This window comes from Acipenser ruthenus, chromosome 5 (genome assembly GCF_902713425.1).
Source record: "Acipenser ruthenus chromosome 5, fAciRut3.2 maternal haplotype, whole genome shotgun sequence".
NCBI classification, from domain to species: Eukaryota; Metazoa; Chordata; class Actinopteri; order Acipenseriformes; family Acipenseridae; genus Acipenser; species Acipenser ruthenus.
In genome coordinates, this window is record NC_081193.1 from 35,545,047 (window position 1) to 35,566,322 (window position 21,276).

The window sequence follows — 21,276 nt, forward strand, 5'->3', positions numbered from 1 at the left end:
TGAAATAAATTGCCTATCACTGTCAGAGTGGACACCTGGGTCATAGTCCCTTGGGCAGCCCATCACACTAATGACTCCTGTTTGCCAAAAGTGCCAAGAGATACTCTGGCTCCATTTGTGATGTCATGTTGACATTACCTGGGAAATTGGAGGATTGTCTTTCTGCATGTACCAAGCATCTTAAAGCTGTTCTTGGTCAAACTTTTAAGTGTAAATGGGTTAAACGAAAAATATATGATGTGGCGTGGATGGTGGATAACTTCACTCCTTTTTTCTCTGCATGAACCTGACTGTTGCTGCTCTGTTGATTGACTTTTATTACTCACTGCACTAAACTGTGAAAGAAATATTATTACTTTTTTTTTTTGGATTCCCCACTCCCAAAAGGGAACTTGAAAATGTTATTTCAGAAGGGTGGAATATACTGTATTGTGGATAATGTTTGTGCTATATATTGTCTTTGTTTCCTGTTGTTCTGCTGTTAGTGTCATACCAAAAAATGTTATTTCAAATGTGAAATAAAAAAATAAGTGTAAATGGGTTCAAATTTTCTATAAGGAGACTTCGTGGCTGATGTGGTTTACCTGTCGTGGTTCATGAGCATGTTGACGATGTCTTTGAAGAGATCAGGCTGCTTGGGGGAGAAGTAACCACTGCTGATCTGATCCATCACCTGCTTGAGCTCTGGGATGCGATCATAGTACTCTCTGGCATTGTAGCTGCAAGGGACACCAAGCCATTGCACAAACAATTGTTATGATATTCCAATCCTACAATACAGCAGAGCTTCCGAAAGAACAAGACCGAATATGGAAGTAGGCCTTTACCCCGCTCCCCCAACCAAGATATGATCAAATGACAGCTGCTAATGCAGTTCAGACAATCAGTATCACAAAACAAGTGGAATATATATATATCAGTGGTGTTAACTATTCATTTTGAAATTGTTCTATTATACGTCGTTCAATGTCAGATTCAAACCCTGTTTTCACCCCCCACTCACCCAGTCTTGTCCATGGCCTCCACATCCTCGACTCTCATTCCGAAGATGAAGAGGTTCTCTTCTCCGGCCTCCTCTGCCATCTCCACGTTGGCGCCATCCATAGTGCCGATGGTGAGGGCGCCGTTCAGCATGAACTTCATGTTCCCGGTGCCAGAGGCCTCGGTGCCAGCCGTGGAGATCTGCTCTGACAGGTCAGCGGCGGGCACCACTGGAAAAACAAACACACAGAGACACAAACATGCACACACACAGACAGACACAAGAACCATGAGAGCAGTGAGCTTCATGAGTGGAATCCTACACATGAGGATACACACATTCAACCTCTTTTATTTATGAAATGCTTTCCTACTTTATAAAAATGTATTGTGAGAAGAAAAAAAAACTTAATTCAGTTGCTCAAGATTTACTCTTTTTAAAGTTAAAAGTAAATCTGTTTGACAATAGCTGTGCAACAAATGACTTATCAGTAGATGACAATGATACATATATTTAAAAATACAGTAGTGTGATATACAGACAAACAGAAGGAAAGTCCCTAAACATATACCCATATTCTCTGCTAAAAAACCCAGCCTAGTTTCATCACTCGATACATCATTCATTGTATGTAGAAATTGTGTGACAGTATAAAATTGTAAGACTGACTATGATTATGATACTTAATTTGTGCTAAATAATATACAAACCGAGTTTCATCATAGACACTGTGGTATGTTCATACTGGGAACAATAAATAATTAACTTGACATAAAACAAATAAGTTTATTGCTTGAATTTATAATTTCCCAAATCACTTTTTTTGGTTTGTAAATTGCACATACATCTTTTGTGGGAGTAATCTGTAATTAGATTTTAATACAATCGTCTATTCATTTTATTTGTTTCTCCAATGATTTCCTTACATGAGAGTAGATGTTAAAACTTCATGCTGATTTGAACTCGGCTCTCGCCAAGATAAGCACCAACTAAGACGTAGCTTTACAGTAAACTAATATGATCCATCTGCATCTCCATCCATTTGCTAAATAGGCTACATCTCTGAGGTCTTCAAGTGGGCACCTTCCATCCTTGGTGTTTCGTCGACTAGCCCACGACACCTCAAGAGGGCTCGATGGTGATTCTGGCGTCCCAGCATCACCCCCCTCTGTCCTCCACTCAACTCAATTCAGCTTACTTACTCGTACATTAGCGTTTCTTTCTTTCTATTGTGCTTGAGATGCCCAACCAGAATCTTTCTGTCTCAACCACAGCCAGTTGCTGCTCCTCTCTGCTGCTTCAGCTCTTCACTGTGCGACACAACTCTTGGCCACTGAATCCGACATCTCTGAGAAACTGGGTTGTAGAGTGTGCCACAAATCACCTCCACGGGGTAAACCCAGACTATCTATCCTCACTGTTCAGCTTCAGCGGCTAGTTGAGCATACCGTAGTTTCTTCCTCTCATATGCCTCATCTACAGCATCCTCCCATGGCACTGTTAACTCTACCAGGTGAACAAGGTGTGCTGATCCAGACCACAAGACAATATTTGGTCGAAGGTTAGTGGTGGCAATCTCAGGTGGAAAAATAAGCCGTTGACCAACATCTGCCAGCATTTTCCAATATCTAGCAGCTTCCACTTGTCCTGGGTGAGACTTGGTTCTAACACCTTTTCTTGGTGGGTCTCTTGGGCGGAGGAATGTTGTCTTTTGTGTGTAATGTTTTGATGGAACTGGTGGCAACTTATTAGTCATGTTACACTTGTCTTCCAATGCTAGGCTTTCACTAAATTTGTTATTGTCATCGGTACACTGAAAAAATCAAATGCTGCCCAAAGAAGTTCATGTGGCACTGAACCATATGCATTAGCCAAATCTTTGATAGGTAAGTTGACAATCTGAGCAATAATGCTGAAGAAAATCTTGCTGAGATAGCACAGACCAATTACACAGACCAAACTCCATAAAAAAATGAAAGAATTCAAGAAATTTGAAGATTACAACGTGATACTGTGCAGACTTTCAAGATAGTATTCAATAAGTGAAACCTTTTTTTTATATATATATATATATATATAAAAAGAGTGCTTCTCACTCAGCAGGGGGCACTGTTTAGCCTAGACTACAGCACAGCACACACTGTTTCTTAGTGTATAATGAGCCTTTGTGTTTTTTTTCTTCTTTTCTAAAAAAAAAATGTTCTCTGTGACACAGTGGTTCTCAACCTTTAAAGTGGTTTTGGACCTAAAGTGTAATTTACTGATAAATTAAAGAAATGTCTAAATCTAGATTTGTATTGTTTATATACTGAAACCTTTCTCTTATGCACACTTTAAGAACCTGAACAGGAGCCAGACTTCATAACTCAAGATACACAAATGATACATTTCAGAATCATTTGATCTCTTTGTTTAATATCTCACCTTTCTCAGCCAGTGATACTCTGTAGTTCTCCAGGTAGATCACTTTGAGTCGGTCTCCCACGACGGGGTCGTTATTCACAATGTCCGCGACGGAGGTGATCAGCTTGATGATCATTTTGGCCATGTGGTAGCCTGGGGCAGCCTTTAACAAAACAAGCAAGACGTTTCTTTCTGCATGCCCGTACAAAATAAGTAATAAACAGGGGCTAATCTGTGCCAGATCGCACTGGATCCTAGATCCATTACTTTTTCTGACAGGTGAGAATTATACAATTTTCAAATGATGAGCAGTAGCTCACACCAAACAGCAAAACAGCCAAAAAACAGCTTGCAATCTTAACAACAACAGTGTCGTCACTTCTCTTCATCAGATTAGTAGACAGACACGCACCAAGCATACATAGAACTTGAAGAATATATGGGAGTGACTGTACTTTAGGTCAATAAACCAAAATGCCATCCCTCTCCCTTAATGATAAGATCTTTTTTGGTTACAAATGAACCCCTGGTGACAAGAACAATGGCTAAACAGGGCATTGCTGTCTGGTACTGTGGGGAAGTAAAAGCGATAGAACAGGCAGGAGTAAAACTAAAGAAACTTTTCAGTCGATGACAGACAATCAAAGACACTAATCTCACTGCAATGCTGGCTAGTGAAGCAGCTTTTATACAAACAAGTTGCATACCTTCCCTCCAATCATCACGGTTCTTGGCACATACTGCTTATTTGGATCTTTCTTGATACCTGAATGAAAAAAAGGACATCTGGATTTTATGTCAATCTTTAAAACATAAACATGTGCTGGGGAGGCAACAACACGGTTTTAATATCAATTATCCCACACTACATTTGATACAGTAGAGTTTTCATAGCATAGCGATAACTGGGTGACCAATCCCTGAGGACAAACAAGGAGGTGAGGGCTGCTATGTAGTGTTGTCCCTTCCAAAGTAAGAAAATAAATACTATATAAAGGGTTAAAGGAAACAAATTGAAAATTATTATTATTTATTTATTTATTTCTTAGCAGACACCCTTATCCAGGGCGACTTACAGTTGTTACAAGATATCACATTATTTTTACATACAATTACATTACTTTTTACACATTTTTATTTTTTTTACATACAATTACCCATTTATACAGTTGGGTTTTTACTGGAGCAATCTAGGTAAAGTACCTTGATCAAGGGTACAGCAGCAGTGTCCCCCACCTGGGATTGAACCCACGACCCTCCGGTCAAGAGTCCAGAGCCCTAACCACTACTCCACACTGCTGCCCCAGTGAAAATGCTCAGAAATGTTACTAAACAGTACCTGTAAACAAATACATAAGCCACCTTGCAGTAATAAAATGGCAGCTTCATGCTGTTTAATAGATGTCTGGCCCCCTTCAATAAGACAGTAAGTAAAGCAGGCTGTGCTTACGGTTGTAGAAAGTGATGATGTGCAAACAGTTCAGCAGCTGCCTCTTGTATTCATGAATTCTCTTCACTTGGATGTCAAAAATAGAATCCAGATTTATTTCCACTTTGTACTCTCCCTCTAAGTAGGCCGAGAATTTCAATTTGTTTTCCTTTAAAAAAAGAAGAAGAATTAGAATATGTGATGGTGTTTCTTTACTGGTTGGAGCTCTGTACCACAGTTCTAGCCTTGCTGTTGAAGCCTTGTGAAATAGGCCTGATTCTCCTGAAATAATTTACTAGCTATTGGCTGGCGTACCTGTTTAACCCATACACCCAGCACTAAATTTCCTAATCCTGTCTTCCTTTCTTAAGACTCAGCTCGGAGTATTAGGACTGAGAGCACCGTGGAGAGGAGAGGTCTGGATACAAGGGTGTTACCACGGTTCCTGTCCACCCTTGAACTTGGCAGCACCTCCAGTTGAATACATTCACACCAGTGCAAACATGTAGAAAAGACATCACAAAGAAAATATCATCTAAAATGACACAGCAATCATACACATGTCTCAAACAAAAAATGCAGTAATAAAATGACAACACCTTTGTTAAAACATGCTCTCTCTCAAGTTTTTATGTTAAAAACCTACCTTGAAGATTCTTGTCAAGTTGACAAAACGTTACCTGTTTTACTTTGGCCACATCCCTGATGAAGGTGTCATCATCAATGAAGTTCAGCAGCTTCTTCAGTTGGTACAAGTCAGTGAGGAATTCTTCTCCAATTTTCTACAGCATCAACAAGTAGCGGTTAATTAAGGTGTATTGGGATTTCATTTCAGATTAGAAATTAGAAACAGTTACCAACAACACTTGTGCTTAGTCTTTTATGTCATTGTTCAATTACTCTACTTTGCCATTAGCACATGTTTTTTAGAAAGGAGAAACAACCTCGATAAAGTTACCAACAACTCAGAATTAAAATTCAAGGGCTTAAATGAAGTATTAAGCTTTTTCTTATTCATTTGAGATGTTTACTTGGTGTTTTTCTCCATTCAGAAATTTTGAATTTAGAGACAATTTAGAATAAATAGCTTTGAGAATGTAGTCCATAGTGTCTGTTGTCCAGTTAGAATACTTGGTTAAGAAAGGATTAAGTCTCAATCCTTCCTAGGATGAAAAATCCCTTCAACTAAATTTATAAACTGTATTACTCCAGCAGTAACACCATTGTTCAAGAGATTCACAGAGGGGTTTGAAGTCACTAATAATCTGGATGGTGAGCAAGGAGTGAGTTTGTACCTCAGCAATGACATCAGCGAGTCCAGGATTACACAGCAGCAGCCAGCGCCTTGGAGTGATTCCATTGGTCTTGTTCTGGAACTTCTCTGGCTCAATGTCATAGAAATCTTTAAAACTGACAAGAGAAAAATAAAAGGTTAAAAGTTTCTCAAGACACACTGGACAAAATAAAATGTAAAACCACCCAGCATTTGTGGAAATGGGCTGTGCGTCACATATCTGATTAATGTGTTGTACAAATGGTACGTTCCTGACCAATCTCCCTGCTGCCTTGGATCTCTATCGCTCGCTCCTCTCTTCCGTCTCCTCTACACTCACCTCTGCCAAAAGCTCCTACTTCCACTCTATCATTCAGTTTTCTACTAACAATCCCTGTAAACTTTTCTCAACCTTCTCTTCCCTCCTTAGCCCTCTCTCCACCCCCCCTTCACCTTCCTCTATCTTGGCTGATGACTCCACCTTCTTCTCCTCCAAAATCACAGACATCTGCAAACTCTTTAATACTTCGCCTCCTCCCCCACCCACCCCGTCCTCTGTTCACTCACTCCCCATCACCCTCTGCAACCCCTACTAATCTACCATCTTTCTCCTCTTTCTCATCCCTCATGGACTCTGATCTTTGCTCCCTGTTCCAGAGCCATAAACCCACCATGTGTGCTCTGGACCCCATCCCCATTCGCCTTTTCCAGGCTGCTACCCCTTCTTTACTCCCTTTCATTTCCTCTCTTCTCAACACCTCTCTGCTCTCTCTGGCTGTTTCCTCTCTGCCTTCAAACAGGCGTGCATCACCCCATCTTAAAAAAACTCATCCCTTGATCCCTCATTCCTCCAGAACTACCATCCAGTCTCTCCTCCCATTCCTCTCTAAAACCCTTGAGTGAGCAGTTCATTGCCAGCTCTCTGCTTTCCTGTCAAAACATTCTCTGCTCGACCCCCTCCATCTGGTTTTCGCCCCGCACACCACTGAAACTGCTCTTCTCTCTGTCACTAACTCTCTAGTCCTGCCCGTGCTACCTCCCTCTCCTCTGTCCAAATTCCCGTCAACCTCTCTGCTGCCTTTGACACAGTCGACAACTCTATTCTCCGGTCCTCCCTCATTGACCTGGTACTCTCCGCCACTGCTCTTGCCTGGTTCTCCTCCTACCTCTCTGATCGTACGCACCGGGTGTCCTGGCATGGCTCACCCTCTGCCTCTTGCTCTCTTTCACAGGTGTCCCCCAAGGCTCAGTCCTGGGACCCCTCCTGTTTTCTCTCTACACCGTCTCCCTGTCACTTCTTCCTCAACAACATATACAGAATTTGCCCCTTCCTCACCAACCACTCCACACAGCTCCTAGTGCAGGCCCTGGTACTGTACCGCCTTGACTACTGCAACACCCTACTGACTGGCCTCCCTGCCTCTGCTCTCCGTCGGCTCCAGCTCATCCAAAACTCTACTGCTTGCCTTGTCTTTTTCATTCCTCGTTTGTCCCACGCTACACCACTGCTCCGCTCCCTCCTATCGCTGCTCACATCCAATTCAAAACACTTGAACTCGCCTATTGCTGTCTCAACCTTTCTGTTCCACCCTATCTCCAGACTATTATTTCTCCCTATACCCCCTCCACTCCTCTGCCACCAGCAGATTAGCTGTACCCCCCCCTCCGCTCCACCGCTTCCAGAGCCCATTCCTTCTCCACCCTTACCCCTCAGTGGTGGAACAACCTACCCATGGAGATCAGGACTGCTCAGTCCCTGACCACCTTCCGGCACCTATAATAATAATAATAATAATAATAATAATAATAATAATAATAATAATAATAATAATAATAATAATAATAAGGTATTATTTATATATAAAAGTTGTGTCTCCTTATTGTAAGTCTGTTTCGGTCACGGTGGGCAAGAAATCCGATGGGGATCCGTTAATTCTCTGCAGATTTACAGCCCTCAACTTCACTGAAGCAACTGGATCCACTAATCACTGAGGAATGATCACCTGCCCATCCATAATGATAACCTTTCAGACTCCTCACATTGAATCAGTGCTGGCTGCTCTTGGTGGCCCTACACCCTAAGGACACTGTTCTGTCCACCCTAGCTGGGATCTAACCATGATGGAGAGGAACTCCCTGTCTCTCGCAGACTTACACAGTGTTTTTGACAATCTCTGAGTGAATCCTGGCCACCCCGTTGACAGCGTGGGAGCCGACCACACACAGATGGGCCATGTTGATCCTCTTGGGGTCTCCCTCCTCGATCAGGGACATCCTCTTCAGCCGGTCCCAGTCCCCAGGGTACATAGCAGAGATCCTCTGCAGAGCAGACAGGTGGAAGGGTTCATTTAAAGGAATCATTGTTCATGAATAAACTTAATTGACCTGCTCAAAAACATTTCACCTACAGTCCCAATATTCATATATGCTAAATATTTATACAGGCTTTTCAACATGTACACATACCCGAAACAAATTTTATATACTGATATATAAAAAGTTATATATTGTTATAGGCCCAAATGAAACTATTATTTAATTTTATTTAAGTTTACATAACTTGTAACAAACAACTTAGAAACACGTTTGAGTCCTTAAATGGCGACAATTACACTTAAAGACGTTGATAAATCAGACCCATCATCTCTTCTTACAGGGATGCTTAATTATAATTCAATAGGCTTTTTTTAAAATGAAAAGCTCTAGAAATATTTTAACTAGAATAAATGAGCTTGACATAGATATGTCTCTGCAGACATGTATGTATGACTGGTCCCTCCTGATCCGTTTCAGCAGGTGCTGCTGTGCCCCTTACATCCAGGTGCCTGCGGTTGATCTCGTAGATGATCTCCAGGTGTCTGGGCAGCAGCTTCTCGAACATGTGGACGGACCAGCGCTCCAGGGCCTCGGGCAGCACGGTATGGTTGGTGTAGGCGCAGGTCTGAACCGTCACGTCCCAAGCCTGGGGAGGAGCAAAAACAACTTCACAATATGCAATCGGCTTTATAATTATTAATTTTTTACCTGTAGCCCACTTTGAGACATCATGCAGCTAACACAAACTGACTGCCAAATTCCATTCTATATTAAAAATGTCACCTTCGCTTGGCAAGACAATGGAGTTAATTCATCATAATCCTATCCTACCTCATGACTTTAAATGACCTATTAAACCTTGACCTTATTATTAAATGTTTAGTCATAATTGGCCACACTAGAATTGCTGTGATCATAGTAGCAATGACATATTTGTCTAACAGGTATATGTCAGTGCCAGTGGTGCAGAGAATGTCTTACAGTACCTTCTCCCAGATTAACTTTTCCACATCCACCAGAATTCTCATGAGCTCAGGAATAGCCAGGGCCGGGTGGGTGTCATTTAGCTGAATAGCCACCTGGAAAGAAAACATAATACATTATTGCATCTTGAATTTAAAACAGATACAACCCTCTATAAAAACAAACCTCTTTTGTTAAAAAAAGTAGCTTTAAATGTCCTTTTAAGTGCAATTTTATATTGTCATTACTATTTAATGGCATTTGCAATCATTCTGATTGGTAGGTTATGTTGTTCCAATATTAAGCTATTTTTATTTTTCTCTAAATCTGGCTTTGACAAGCTTTGAGGTTGTCGAGAGAATTCTAGAGGCCAGGACTGAACAGAGTTCCTCATTCCATTCAGGGTTTGAAGGTCACACTGTCACATGATTTGAATGGAACAAGGAAGGCTGGTCAAGCTCAAATGAAGTTCAAAGACAGGTAAAGGCAAATTAAGAGAATAAATACTCTTTTTTATGGTGTGTAAAAATGTCTGCATTTGCTTACAGTACATTGTTTTACAATATTGGGATTGTTTTTCACTTTGCAGAAAATGGAGGAGGGGAGGGGGGTGCAGAATATATATATATATATATATATATATATATATATATATATATATATATATATATATATATATATATTTATTTAATCCTGTACTTCAGAATACTGTAATCTGCCAAGTTTTTAACCTGTAGTACTTTGTATTTAATCACATCCTGATGTAACTATCACTATTTAATCATATCCTGATGTAACTATCACTATTACCTGCTGTATTATTGAATTGTGGTTTGTCAAACTTGTACTTTACTTGAACAAAAGTTATTGTATTTCTTGCTCTTATTGTATTACTTGTATTGTAACGCTTGAAATGTTTTTGCTTACGATTGTAAGTCGCCCTGGATAAGGGCGTCTGCTAAGAAATAAATAATAATAATAATAATAATATATATATATATATATACAGCTCTGGAAAAAATTAAGAGACCACTGCAAAATTATCAGTTTCTCTGGTTTTACAGGTATGTTTATAGGTATGTGTTTGGGTAAAATGAACATTTTTGTTTTATTCTATAAACTACTGACAACATTTCTCCCAAATTCCAAATAAAAATATTGTCATTTAGAGCATTTAATTGCAGAAAATGACAACTGGTCAAAAGAACAAAAAAGATGCAGTGTTGTCAGACCTCGAATAATGCAAAGAAAATAAGTTCATATTCATTTTTAAACAACACAATACTAATGTTTTAACTTAGGAAGAGTTCAGAAATCAATATTTGGTGGAATAACCCTGATTTTCAAGCACAGCTTTCATGCGTCTTGGCATGCTCTCCACCAGTCTTTCACATTGATGTTGGGTGACTTTATGCCACTCCTGGCGCAAAAATTCAAGTAGCTCGGCTTTGTTTGATGGCTTGTGACCATCCATCTTCCTCTTGATCACATTCCAGAGGTTTTCAATGGGGTTCAGGTCTGGAGATTGGGCTGGCCATGACAGGGTCTTGATCTGGTGGTCATCCACACCTTGATTGACCTGGCTGTGTGGCATGGAGCACTGTCCTGCTGGAAAAACCAATCCTCAGAGTTGGGGAACATTGTCAGAGCAGAAGGAAGCAAGTTTTCTTCCAGGATAACCTTGTACTTGGCTTGATAAGAAAGGTTACAAACGAGAGGTGGCCATTTCGACCCATATTGCTCGTTTGGTTGTTAATAGCTTATTGATCCTAGAATCAGCTTCTTGAAGGATCCCAGGGTGTCAGCATGAACAACATTACTGGGGAGTGCGGTTCCAGACTCCCACAATTCTTTGTGTAAAAAAGTGCCTCTCATTTTCTGTTCTGAATGCCCCTTTATCTAATCTCCATTTGTGACCCCTGGTCCTTGCTTATTTTTTCAGGTCGGAAAAGTCCCCTGGGTCGACACTGTCTATACCTTTTAGAATTTTGAAAGCTTGAATCAGATCGCCTCATAGTCTTCTTTGTTCAACATTGAATAGATTATTCAATATATTTATAAAATTATTTTAGTCTGTCTGCATATGGCATGCCTTTTAAACCAGGAATAACTCTGGTCGCTCTTCTTTGCAGTCTTTCTAGCGCAGCAATATCCTTTTTGTAGCGAGGTGACCAGAAATGAACACAATATTCTAGATGAGGCATTGTAAAGGTTTAGCATTACTTCCTTTGATTTAAATTCAACACTTTTCACTATATATCCGAGCATTTTGTTGGCCTTTTTTTATAGCTTCCCACATTGTCTAGATGAAGACATTTCTGAGTCAACATAAACTCCGAGATGTTTTTCATAGATTCCTTCTTCAATTTCAGTATCTCCCTGTGGCAAAGTGCCCCGCCCCTGTGTGCATTTGTGTGTTATCTGTTGTATGTTGCGTGCGTGTGTTAATGTTGGTGTATAGTCATTGGTACATGGGATGTAAACGGGTCTGTGTTTCATGTGTATTTAAAAAGTGTAGATTTGTATTTAGGCACGAGGAGAGCACAAATCACTTCACGTGCTGGTTAAATGTAATATGTGAGCACGGGGTTGCACAGAATTAATTCACGTGCTGGGATTCAAGTGAATAATTAATTAGTAATTGAATCCCAGCACAACAGTATATATAGAGACACGTAGCACTCAGTCGGGGTTGGGTGTTCGAGAGTGGAGAATGGGTGAGAGAGAAGGAGAACGTAAAGTAGTAAATAAAAATAATATCTAGAAGTGTTTGTACTCACCGTGTTTGTTTGTCTCTCCGTGCACCGTTTGTTAAGTGTTTAGTACGTTTTGTTTGTCTTTTTATTTTGGCGTGTAGTGCCGTGTCCTGTGTTTTTGTCTGTTCAAACCTTTTATTTTCTGTTCTGTTTATTAAATGGTGAGCGCGATCACGCGCTCAGCTTAACCAAAACCCCAAATCTCTGTGTGTTACTTCCTGATTCTGGTCTGACGCCACCCACTCCGGCCGTCTTTGTGACACGTGGTGTCATCGTGGGATAGCCGCGCCTCCAAGCGTCAGACCAGGAGGGGTCTGGATTAAAAAAAAAAAAAAAAGGATTACAAATATTGTTTTGGGAAAAAAAAAAAAAAAAAAAAAGTCAATGGCAGAAGACGCCATCAAACTGCGGGGCTGGTTCCTGGAGAATGCTGGGCTGGAGGCCCAGTCTCTGACCATAGTCGTCCGGGCCCTGTGGATGATGGACAGTGAGAGATGGGAGGCATATCAGCAGGAACACACCCCAAACACCTTGGAGGAAGGTGTGGGGTTTGTCCTCAGCTACCTGGAGGCAACCATAAACGGAACCGCAGCCCAGGTAGCAGGACCACCAGCAGAGGAGTACCTGCTGTCCCCATCTCCACCAGCAGAGGGTGAGTACCTGCTGTCCCCATCTCCACCAGCAGAGGGTGAATGCCTGCTGGTTTTGCCTCCACAGCCCAAGCGGGAGGAGCCTGAACGTCCACAGCCCGAGCGGGAGGAGCCTGAGCGTCCACAGCCCAAATGGGAGGAGCCTGAGCGTCCACAGCCCAAACGGGAGGAGCCTGAGCGTCCACAGCCCAAGCGGGAGGAGCCCGAGTGTCCTACGCCCAAGTGGGAGGAGCCTGAGCGTCCACAGCCCAAGCGGGAGGAGCCCGAACGTCCTACGCCTGAGTGGGAGGAGCCCGAACGTCCTACGCCTGAGTGGGAGGAGCCCGAACGTCCTACGCCTGAGTGGGAGGAGCCCGAACGTCCTACGCCTGAGTGGGGGGAGCCCAAACGTCCTACGCCTGAGTGGGGGGAGCCCGAACGTCCACAGCCCAAAAGGGAGGAGTCGGTGCGTCCACAGCCCAAAAGGGAGGAGTCGGTGCGTCCACAGCCCAAAAGGGAGGAGTCGGTGCGTCCACAGCCCAAAAGGGAGGAGTCGGTGCGTCCACAGCCCAAAAGGGAGGAGTCGGTGCGTCCACAGCCCAAAAGGGAGGAGTCGGTGCATCCACAGCCCAAAAAGAGGGAAGTCGGGGCTTCCACAGCCGTAGGACCCAAGCTGCCAGCAGAGGGAGAATGCCTGCTGGTCCCACCTCCACCAGCAGAGGGTGAATACCTGCTGGTGCCGTCCCAAGAGCCAGAAGGGGAGGAGTTACAGGCTCAACCCCCTGAAAATTTTTGGGGGGGAGAAGGGCAGGATGCTGGTGTCCCCCAGCAGCCTCTAGCTATGCTACTGAAGGCAGCACGGCGCGCACATGCCCAGCCGCCACAGCAGAGGGAGCCAGCACCGCCACAGCCTCCCTCTGAGTGGCCAGCATCAGCCCCATCGCCTCTACCTCCGCCACCTCCACCAGCAGAGGGTGAATACCTGCTGGTTCCACCTCCACCGCAGTGGGAGGACTGCTGGCCCCTCCCACCTCCACCAGCAGAGGGTGAATGCCTGCTGGTTCCACCTCCACCGCAGTGGGAGGACTGCTGGCCCCTCCCACCTCCACCAGCAGAGGGTGAATGCCTGCTGGTTCCACCTCCACCGCAGTGGGAGGACTGCTGGCCCCTCCCACCTCCACCAGCAGAGGGTGAATACCTGCTGGTTCCACCACCGCCAGGAGCAGAGGAGCTGGAGCTGCCTCTGCCTCCACCACCGCCAGGAGCAGAGGAGCTGGAGCTGCCTCTGCCTCCACCACCGCCAGGAGCAGAGGAGCTGGAGCTGCCTCTGCCTCCGCCACCGCCCGGAGCAGAGGAGCAGGAGCTGCCTCTGCTGCCCGTACCTCCGCAGGGAGTACGGTGGCCGGAGCCCCAGAAAGGGGAGCTGCCGGCCACGAAGAAGGGGGAGGAGGTCTGGAGACCACTTTCCCCAGCAGCAGTTTCGCTGCAGGAGTTCTTGTGGCCGGAGCCCCACAGGAGGGAGCTGCCGGCTACGAAGAAGGGGGAGGTCGGGGGACCACCTGCCCCCGCAGCTTTTTCGCTGCAGGACGGGACCAGCATGCTGTCAGCCGTGCCACTACCGGCAGGGGAGCTGACAGCATTTCCAGCCATGGGCCCACTGAAGCCTCCCTTCCCAGCCCGAGACTTTGGCCTGGACTGCTGGGTATTTAAGGGGGGAGGTGGCCGTTGAGGCCATGTGTGCTGCGCACAAGGGGGGGTATATGTGGCAAAGTGCCCCGCCCCTGTGTGCATTTGTGTGTTATATGTTGTATGTTGCGTGCGTGTGTTAATGTTGGTGTATAGTCATTGGTACACGGGATGTAAACGGGTCTGTGTTTCACGTGTATTTAAAAAGTGTAGATTTGTATTTAGGCACGAGGAGAGCACAAATCACTTCACGTGCTGGTTAAATGTAATATGTGAGCACGGGGTTGCACAGAATTAATTCACGTGCTGGGATTCAAGTGAATAATTAATTCGTAATTGAATCCCAGCACAACAGTATATATAGAGACACGTAGCACTCAGTCGGGGTTGGGTGTTCGAGAGTGGAGAACGGGTGAGAGAGAAGGAGAACGTAAAGTAGTAAAGTAAAAATAATATCTAGAAGTGTTTGTACTCACCGTGTTTGTTTGTCTCTCCGTGCACCGTTTGTTAAGTGTTTAGTACGTTTTGTTTGTCTTTTTATTTTGGCGTGTAGTGCCGTGTCCCGTGTTTTTGTCTGTTCAAACCTTTTATTTTCTGTTCTGTTTATTAAATGGTGAGCGCGATCACGCGCTCAGCTTAACCAAAACCCCAAATCTCTGTGTGTTACTTCCTGATTCTGGTCTGACGCCACCCACTCCGGCCGTCTTTGTGACACTCCCATATGGTATTTATTGCCTGCATGCCGTACCTTACACTTTTCTCTATTAAATGTCATTTACCAAGTGTCTGGCCAGTTCTGAATGCTGTCTAGATCATTTTGAATGACCTTTGCTGCTGCAACAGTGTTTGCCACTCTGCAAATTTAACAAGTTTGCTTACTATACCAGAATCTGTCATTAATGTAGATTAGGAAGAGCAGAGGACCTAATACTGATCCCTGTGGTACTCCACTGGTTACCTCACTCCATTTTGAGTTTCTCCTCTAATCAGTACTTTCTGTTTTCTACATGTTAACCACTCCCTAATCCATGTACATGCATTTCCTTGATTCCCTAATGCTTTCAGTTTGAGAATTAATCTTTTATGCAGAACTTTGTCAAAAGCTTTCTGGAAATCTAAATAAACCATGTCATATGCTTTGCAATTATCCATTGTCGATGTTGCATCCTCAAAATAATAAAGCAGGTTAGTTAGACACAATCTCCCTTTCCTAAAACCATGCTGACTGTCTCCCAGGACAATGGTACCATAGCTAATTTTCCATTTTGGATCTTATTGTAGTTTCCATAAGTTTACATATAACAGAAGTCAGGCTTGTTGGTCTGTAGTTACCTGGTTCGGTTTTGTCTCCCTTTTGTGGATGTCATTATTCAGAAAATACAATTAATTAGGAACATATTATGTGCATTGGAATGTGTCAGGTATGCAATTAACTGCAATATATCCTGTAGTAATATTTTTGTTCACAACATTTCCAAGAACATGTTTTACAAGACTAGTTTTCCTGAGTGGTGATTAAAGCTGCCCACCTTGTCAGGGAATGTTTCAAATGAAGTCCTGACAGGGTCCCGGCAGCCAAACTTGGAGGACTTGAAGCGTCGGATGATGTCCTGGAGAGTGGCAGCAACCACAAAGTATTCCTGTTTCAGACGCAGCTCCTTCCCTTCAAAAAACTGAACACAAGGTCAAGTTACTGCCTACTGCTCCTTGAAAACAAGTTTACTGAGAGGCAGAAAAATGAATAAACGTCTTTGTAACATACTTTTCAAAGATACATGTAAACAAATCTCTTCCCATTTAACAGCACAAGCCAAAAAGGATTTTGTAAAGATGCTTCAGTTTCACAAATGTAAAAACTTTCTGGATGTTTGGACCAATAAAGACAGCAGCTACAAAATAATTGCTGAGCAATATAACTGATTAACACAAAACAAGACATTATGATTTGAGATTTCAAGTAAACTCAAAGCTTGTCAAAGCCAGGTAAAGCCTGCAGATATTTAAAAAAAAAAAAAAACACTTTCCAGTATTTGCACCTGTTCTGAACCTTTAAGTATGTTGCTTGCTAATTACACTGTGATGACTAAGCCATCAGTGTTTCATTCACCTAGTCACACAATAAACCAAATACAGACAGTATTGTATGCAACATTTTCTGTCTTTGTACTTGCAGTACATTGTGTGGCTATTACACTTATATACTGTATATACCAGTTTTACAATATTGTGATCTTCAGGTTTTGGTATTTAGGCATGTTTTAAGACAGTAGTTCCAATCACCAGTAGTTCCAGATCCTCACCTACTGTTGGCTTTTGAGATTTCAGTTGCTCATTAAAATATAAAGGCTTATTTGTTACCAGACATCATTTCAGTGGCAATGTAATCGTGATGTTGAAAATGTTTACTTGCTAAATGCTACATAGTTAAAACCTTAACAGTTTTATATTCCTTTAACAAAAAAGGTGCAAGACCTTACTATATCTATCCCAAGTGTTAACTTGGAGGCAGGATATTGTGAAAAAAGTGAACAAATTAAACCTGCAGGAGAGCTCATACACATTCCAGACAAGTAAGTTTAGTCCAATACTGGATGTGCTATGTGCACACTGGCAAGCCTGAAGGGTTCATTGGATGGATACACCTCAAAATAGCTTGGGGCTGATTGTTTAACACTACACTGCAAGTGCCTGAAGCGATTTATTTAGGGCATACATCTGTCACTCTCAATAATACCTTTGGGTTTGATTATATTGACAGTATTTCAGTAAGTACAAGCAGAAATGGCCAGAAAACTAATGTACTGTATATTAACAACATTGCTATAATCTGATTACCACTCATTTTTTAATACGTTTTTTTGTGCATACAATCTGTGGGAGTCTAAATACAAGTTGGAACTTGTTTTATTCTCCCCATCTGTTCTGTTCATAGCAAGTTTTAATCGGAGGTAATATTGAAAAGAAAACAATGTATTATATCCAGAAAGGAAAGAAAAGTGCAGAAAGGCTTTTCATTATTTAGATTCTGGTCGGTTTAAAGTATAGAAAGTATAGACCATTATGAGTATAGAGCATAACAGAAGGAATTACTCTGTCCTGGAGTTTATGAAACCAATTTTTAAGCAACTGCAGTAGTGGTAGGGGAAAAGTAGTAGCTGAGAAGTGTTCAAATAACAATATAAATACAATTTCAATTTGAACAACTTCATCAAAACATTCATGTTGCATCATTTTTTGTGGTACAACTGAACACATTGAGGTCATAAAGCCCATAAACACAAGCAGCAGTCTCAATACCCTGTACCCCAGAACTAAATTCATTATTTAACACCACACACAGAGTGCATTTGAACTTTTGTCAACCCCTAACCAAACCTATTATTCAAATTATTGGTCAGCAGCACAGCAACAGAACTGACATTTCAGCCATTGACTTCTGCATTAGTCTGCAGGTTTATACTCACATTGTCGTTGGGGTAGAGGACCCTGGAGATGTTCTCAGCCAGGTTCCTGTCCAGCACAGCCTGGATGTAGTCACCCACGTTGACTGCAGGTCAAAAGGAAAAGTCCAGAGAGTGGGCTGTTAAATGTAATTAGCTCCAGTACCCTTTATTGACAACATCTAATAATATATTGAAACAAATATTGTCCGTGCTGGACATAGTATTCCGTTCAGAGGAAATATTTAACACTGTGGGATAAGTTTAACTACTTGTCCCACAGTGTTAAATATTTGGAAACAGAAGAAAAGAGAAGTTTGCTTAGTCTTTTTAAAAAGCTGGGTCATACAATGATGAGGTTAACAAAATCAGTGTCACAAGCAGGTTCTCAAAGCTTACCACAGAGTTGTCAACAGTGTAGATATTCAAAAAACTCAATTCCTCCAAAAGGAATAAAGTACTGAAGACAAAATTTTATAAATTGCACCAAGATGTCTGTGAAGTGAGGTTGGCAGATTTGTAATGTTTTTTTTTTTTTTATGTATTTTTTGGGCTTAATTGAAAGATGCTTTCTTATAAATCGCTGTGCCAAACTGAATCTGGGATTTGGTTCCCAGCCATGTCTTGAGCCATCATGTTTATTTCCATACCACGTCTTTTCAGTGTGCATAATTTCTTACAATTAAAAATATTGTTGGAAATAAATCAGAATAATTTGTCTTGCACACTTCACCAATATAATGCACTTTTGCTAAACCAGACAGATCTAAAGCTCAGAAATACACAGCTGTAGTGAATTGTATTAATAGGAATGCAAGTCCATTTGATACACAGGCAACTTGCAAACCAATCTGCACCATCTCCATCACATGGTATCAGTCAAAATCTACTTGATATTCCAGTCAGATTCCTTCCCAGTAAAACATTCTGCCTAACACAAATAAAGCCATTAGTCTTGGAAAAGAAACAATGAAGCCGACATTAGCGTAATGGCTGGCCTTGGTATTTGCTGTTACATACATAGCATGAGCTCTAAACTGAAAAACAGACCAAAATATTTAAAAAAATAAATAAAAAAACATAAAGCAAAATAATCACTTCAGCTAACCTTTACACCTTCATCGTGTTTAATATCCTTATTGCATGTTCCATGCTCAGTTGCTAGTTTGGAAATAATGACTCCAACTGCCATTGAGACAGTGGAACCAAAAATACAAAGGTCTTGGTTCATCTACAGGCCTGCCAATGTACAAAAGGGCACCTTGCTGGGTCAACCAGGGGTTATCACTAGTGTGAAGTTTAATTGGAGCCAACTTTACACAAGAATAAAGTGGTAAAGAGGGCAGTAACAAAAAACATGTAACCTTTTGTGTCTTTTGCTGCCTTATTGGCTAATGTTGATATTTAAAGACACTGCAAACAAATCTTTTGCTGTGAGAACAAACTGCTGCCATCATCTATATACACTATGGTCTACCACTGTTTCTCTATAAAGGTTAAAGGGGAAGTTAACACTTATTTTTTAAGCAGTCAGCTACTTATGGGTTTCTATGGGAACCGACCACCATTACTGGGCTAGTGTGACAGCATGGGTTATCACTACAGATTAGATGTAAATCGGAGGGACCATTTACAACACTGCCACTGCGATCAAACTACCAAACCAGTCTTAATTTTAGTGGAGAAAAGCAGCTTGTTTTTAGATATGTTTAATGCCTGTGTTCTACTTCTGTTTAATTAGAGGTACCGGCACTCGTGACTGTGTGGTGTCTGACCTATGCCAGTCTGCTGTATGAGAATCCTGGCTGTTCACATTAGAACTGTTTTGCCTTGTGAGAAAAAAAGTTCTGGTAAAAATAAAAAAGTCATCCTGGCTTTATGAATAACTAGTTACTCTCTGAGAATAATGTGTGGTATAATCCCATTTACATTACAAATGGATATAAATTTACAGTTTCTGAAAACAACAGATTGTGGAGTCCAATTCTACAGTTGTAAGGCCACCATGTTCAGGTCTGTAACTGAAACTAATTGGCACAGACCCAGTTATGAGGATAAAAATAACTTACACTCTTGAAGGTTGAAATCATTGGGTGCTTTGGCAGACCAAAGTCTCATGGTGTTGACAGTGTTGTTCTTGTATCCTGGTACTGGGGTATCATAGGGCATGGCAAGCACAATCTGCAACACAGATAAAAAGGGTCACAGCTGGCCTCACAGACATTCCTTGCTTAAGTGACAGACTCAAAATAGATGTTACAGGCAAATGCAACACTGATAAAATACCAGGGAATTAGATCTATGACACTGGCATCTAAGATGGCAAGAGTGAGGGACAGTTTCACATGCACGTACTACTAAGGGTAAGACATAGGTCACCCACACAAAACAAGCTTGGCAACGGTTTGAAAATGCACCTCACGTATTGCACAGCACAGATAGTTTTGCTTTTGCAAACACACATAACAAAGTTGGATGGCAGAGGAACGTCCACTCCGTCCAAGGAACACATGCCACAGGATAACAAATATTGGATGTAGGAGGTGAACTGTTTGAGCAACTATATTGGTCAAACTGCATCAAACTTTTATTAGAGAGACCACCAGAAGGTCAGATACTTACCTGTGTGTCAAGCCACTTTGCTCCTTGAGCGGTGTGCTCAACTCTTCCATAAAAATGAACAGGAAGCATGAACTCAGGACGAGCCTTTTCCCAGGGGTTCCCATAGCGTAGCCAGTCATCTGCTTCCTCTACCTGCAATCATAACGGTGGCTCTGTAAAATGACTAACATGGCGGGGATACTGTAGTGAGGAAGGTTCCACCGAACACCACAGAATCGTGGGACCCCAGTCTATCCCCACAATAACCTCAGTGCTTCTGTTTTACGCATAACTGCACACAGGAACCATACAGATCCTCACATTTGTATGTGAGTTTCACACAGAATAGATCTGCAATCCCAGTGGAAGTTCAAAGCCATTCACAACACAGGAACCCATAACAACTCCCAGGTCACTTTATCAAGTGTAAGTAATATCTGAGTAATGTGGATATTGAATAATCTGGAGTACAAACAAAAATTGAGTCATCTGAGACATTTTTAATGGCAGAAACACATATTGAAACTAGTGTTGGAGGAACAGGACACAGGGTTATTATACTGATAGAAAACGCCTATTTTGGGAATTGTGTGTACTATAATACCATCAACAAACAGTATATTATGAATATATATATATATATATATATATATATATATATATATATATATATATATATATATATATATATATATATATATATAACATAAACACAAAAAATAGAGGACCTAACAATTTCATGCTCATTGCTTTACACTGAGAACATTAGTTCTTCAATATTAAGAGGATCTTTGTTGT

At 41.9% G+C, this 21,276-nt stretch overlaps 1 protein-coding gene across 1 annotated transcript in view; it reads right to left on the reverse strand.

Moving 5' to 3' along the window:
- The window catches only part of LOC117402841 (glycogen phosphorylase, brain form), a 35,323-nt gene that overhangs the window by 2,852 nt on the left and 11,195 nt on the right, over positions 1-21,276 (reverse strand). The window contains exons 5-18 of the mRNA XM_059024106.1: positions 20,500-20,631; positions 19,947-20,058; positions 17,902-17,984; positions 15,967-16,110; positions 9,390-9,482; positions 8,903-9,049; positions 8,243-8,406; positions 6,110-6,224; positions 5,495-5,596; positions 4,836-4,983; positions 4,093-4,151; positions 3,407-3,548; positions 1,004-1,211; positions 585-719 (exon numbers count right to left, since the gene is read on the reverse strand). Coding sequence (XP_058880089.1) covers positions 585-719; positions 1,004-1,211; positions 3,407-3,548; positions 4,093-4,151; positions 4,836-4,983; positions 5,495-5,596; positions 6,110-6,224; positions 8,243-8,406; positions 8,903-9,049; positions 9,390-9,482; positions 15,967-16,110; positions 17,902-17,984; positions 19,947-20,058; positions 20,500-20,631 — 1,784 coding nt within the window. The remainder of the gene's footprint in view (positions 1-584; positions 720-1,003; positions 1,212-3,406; positions 3,549-4,092; positions 4,152-4,835; positions 4,984-5,494; positions 5,597-6,109; positions 6,225-8,242; positions 8,407-8,902; positions 9,050-9,389; positions 9,483-15,966; positions 16,111-17,901; positions 17,985-19,946; positions 20,059-20,499; positions 20,632-21,276) is intronic.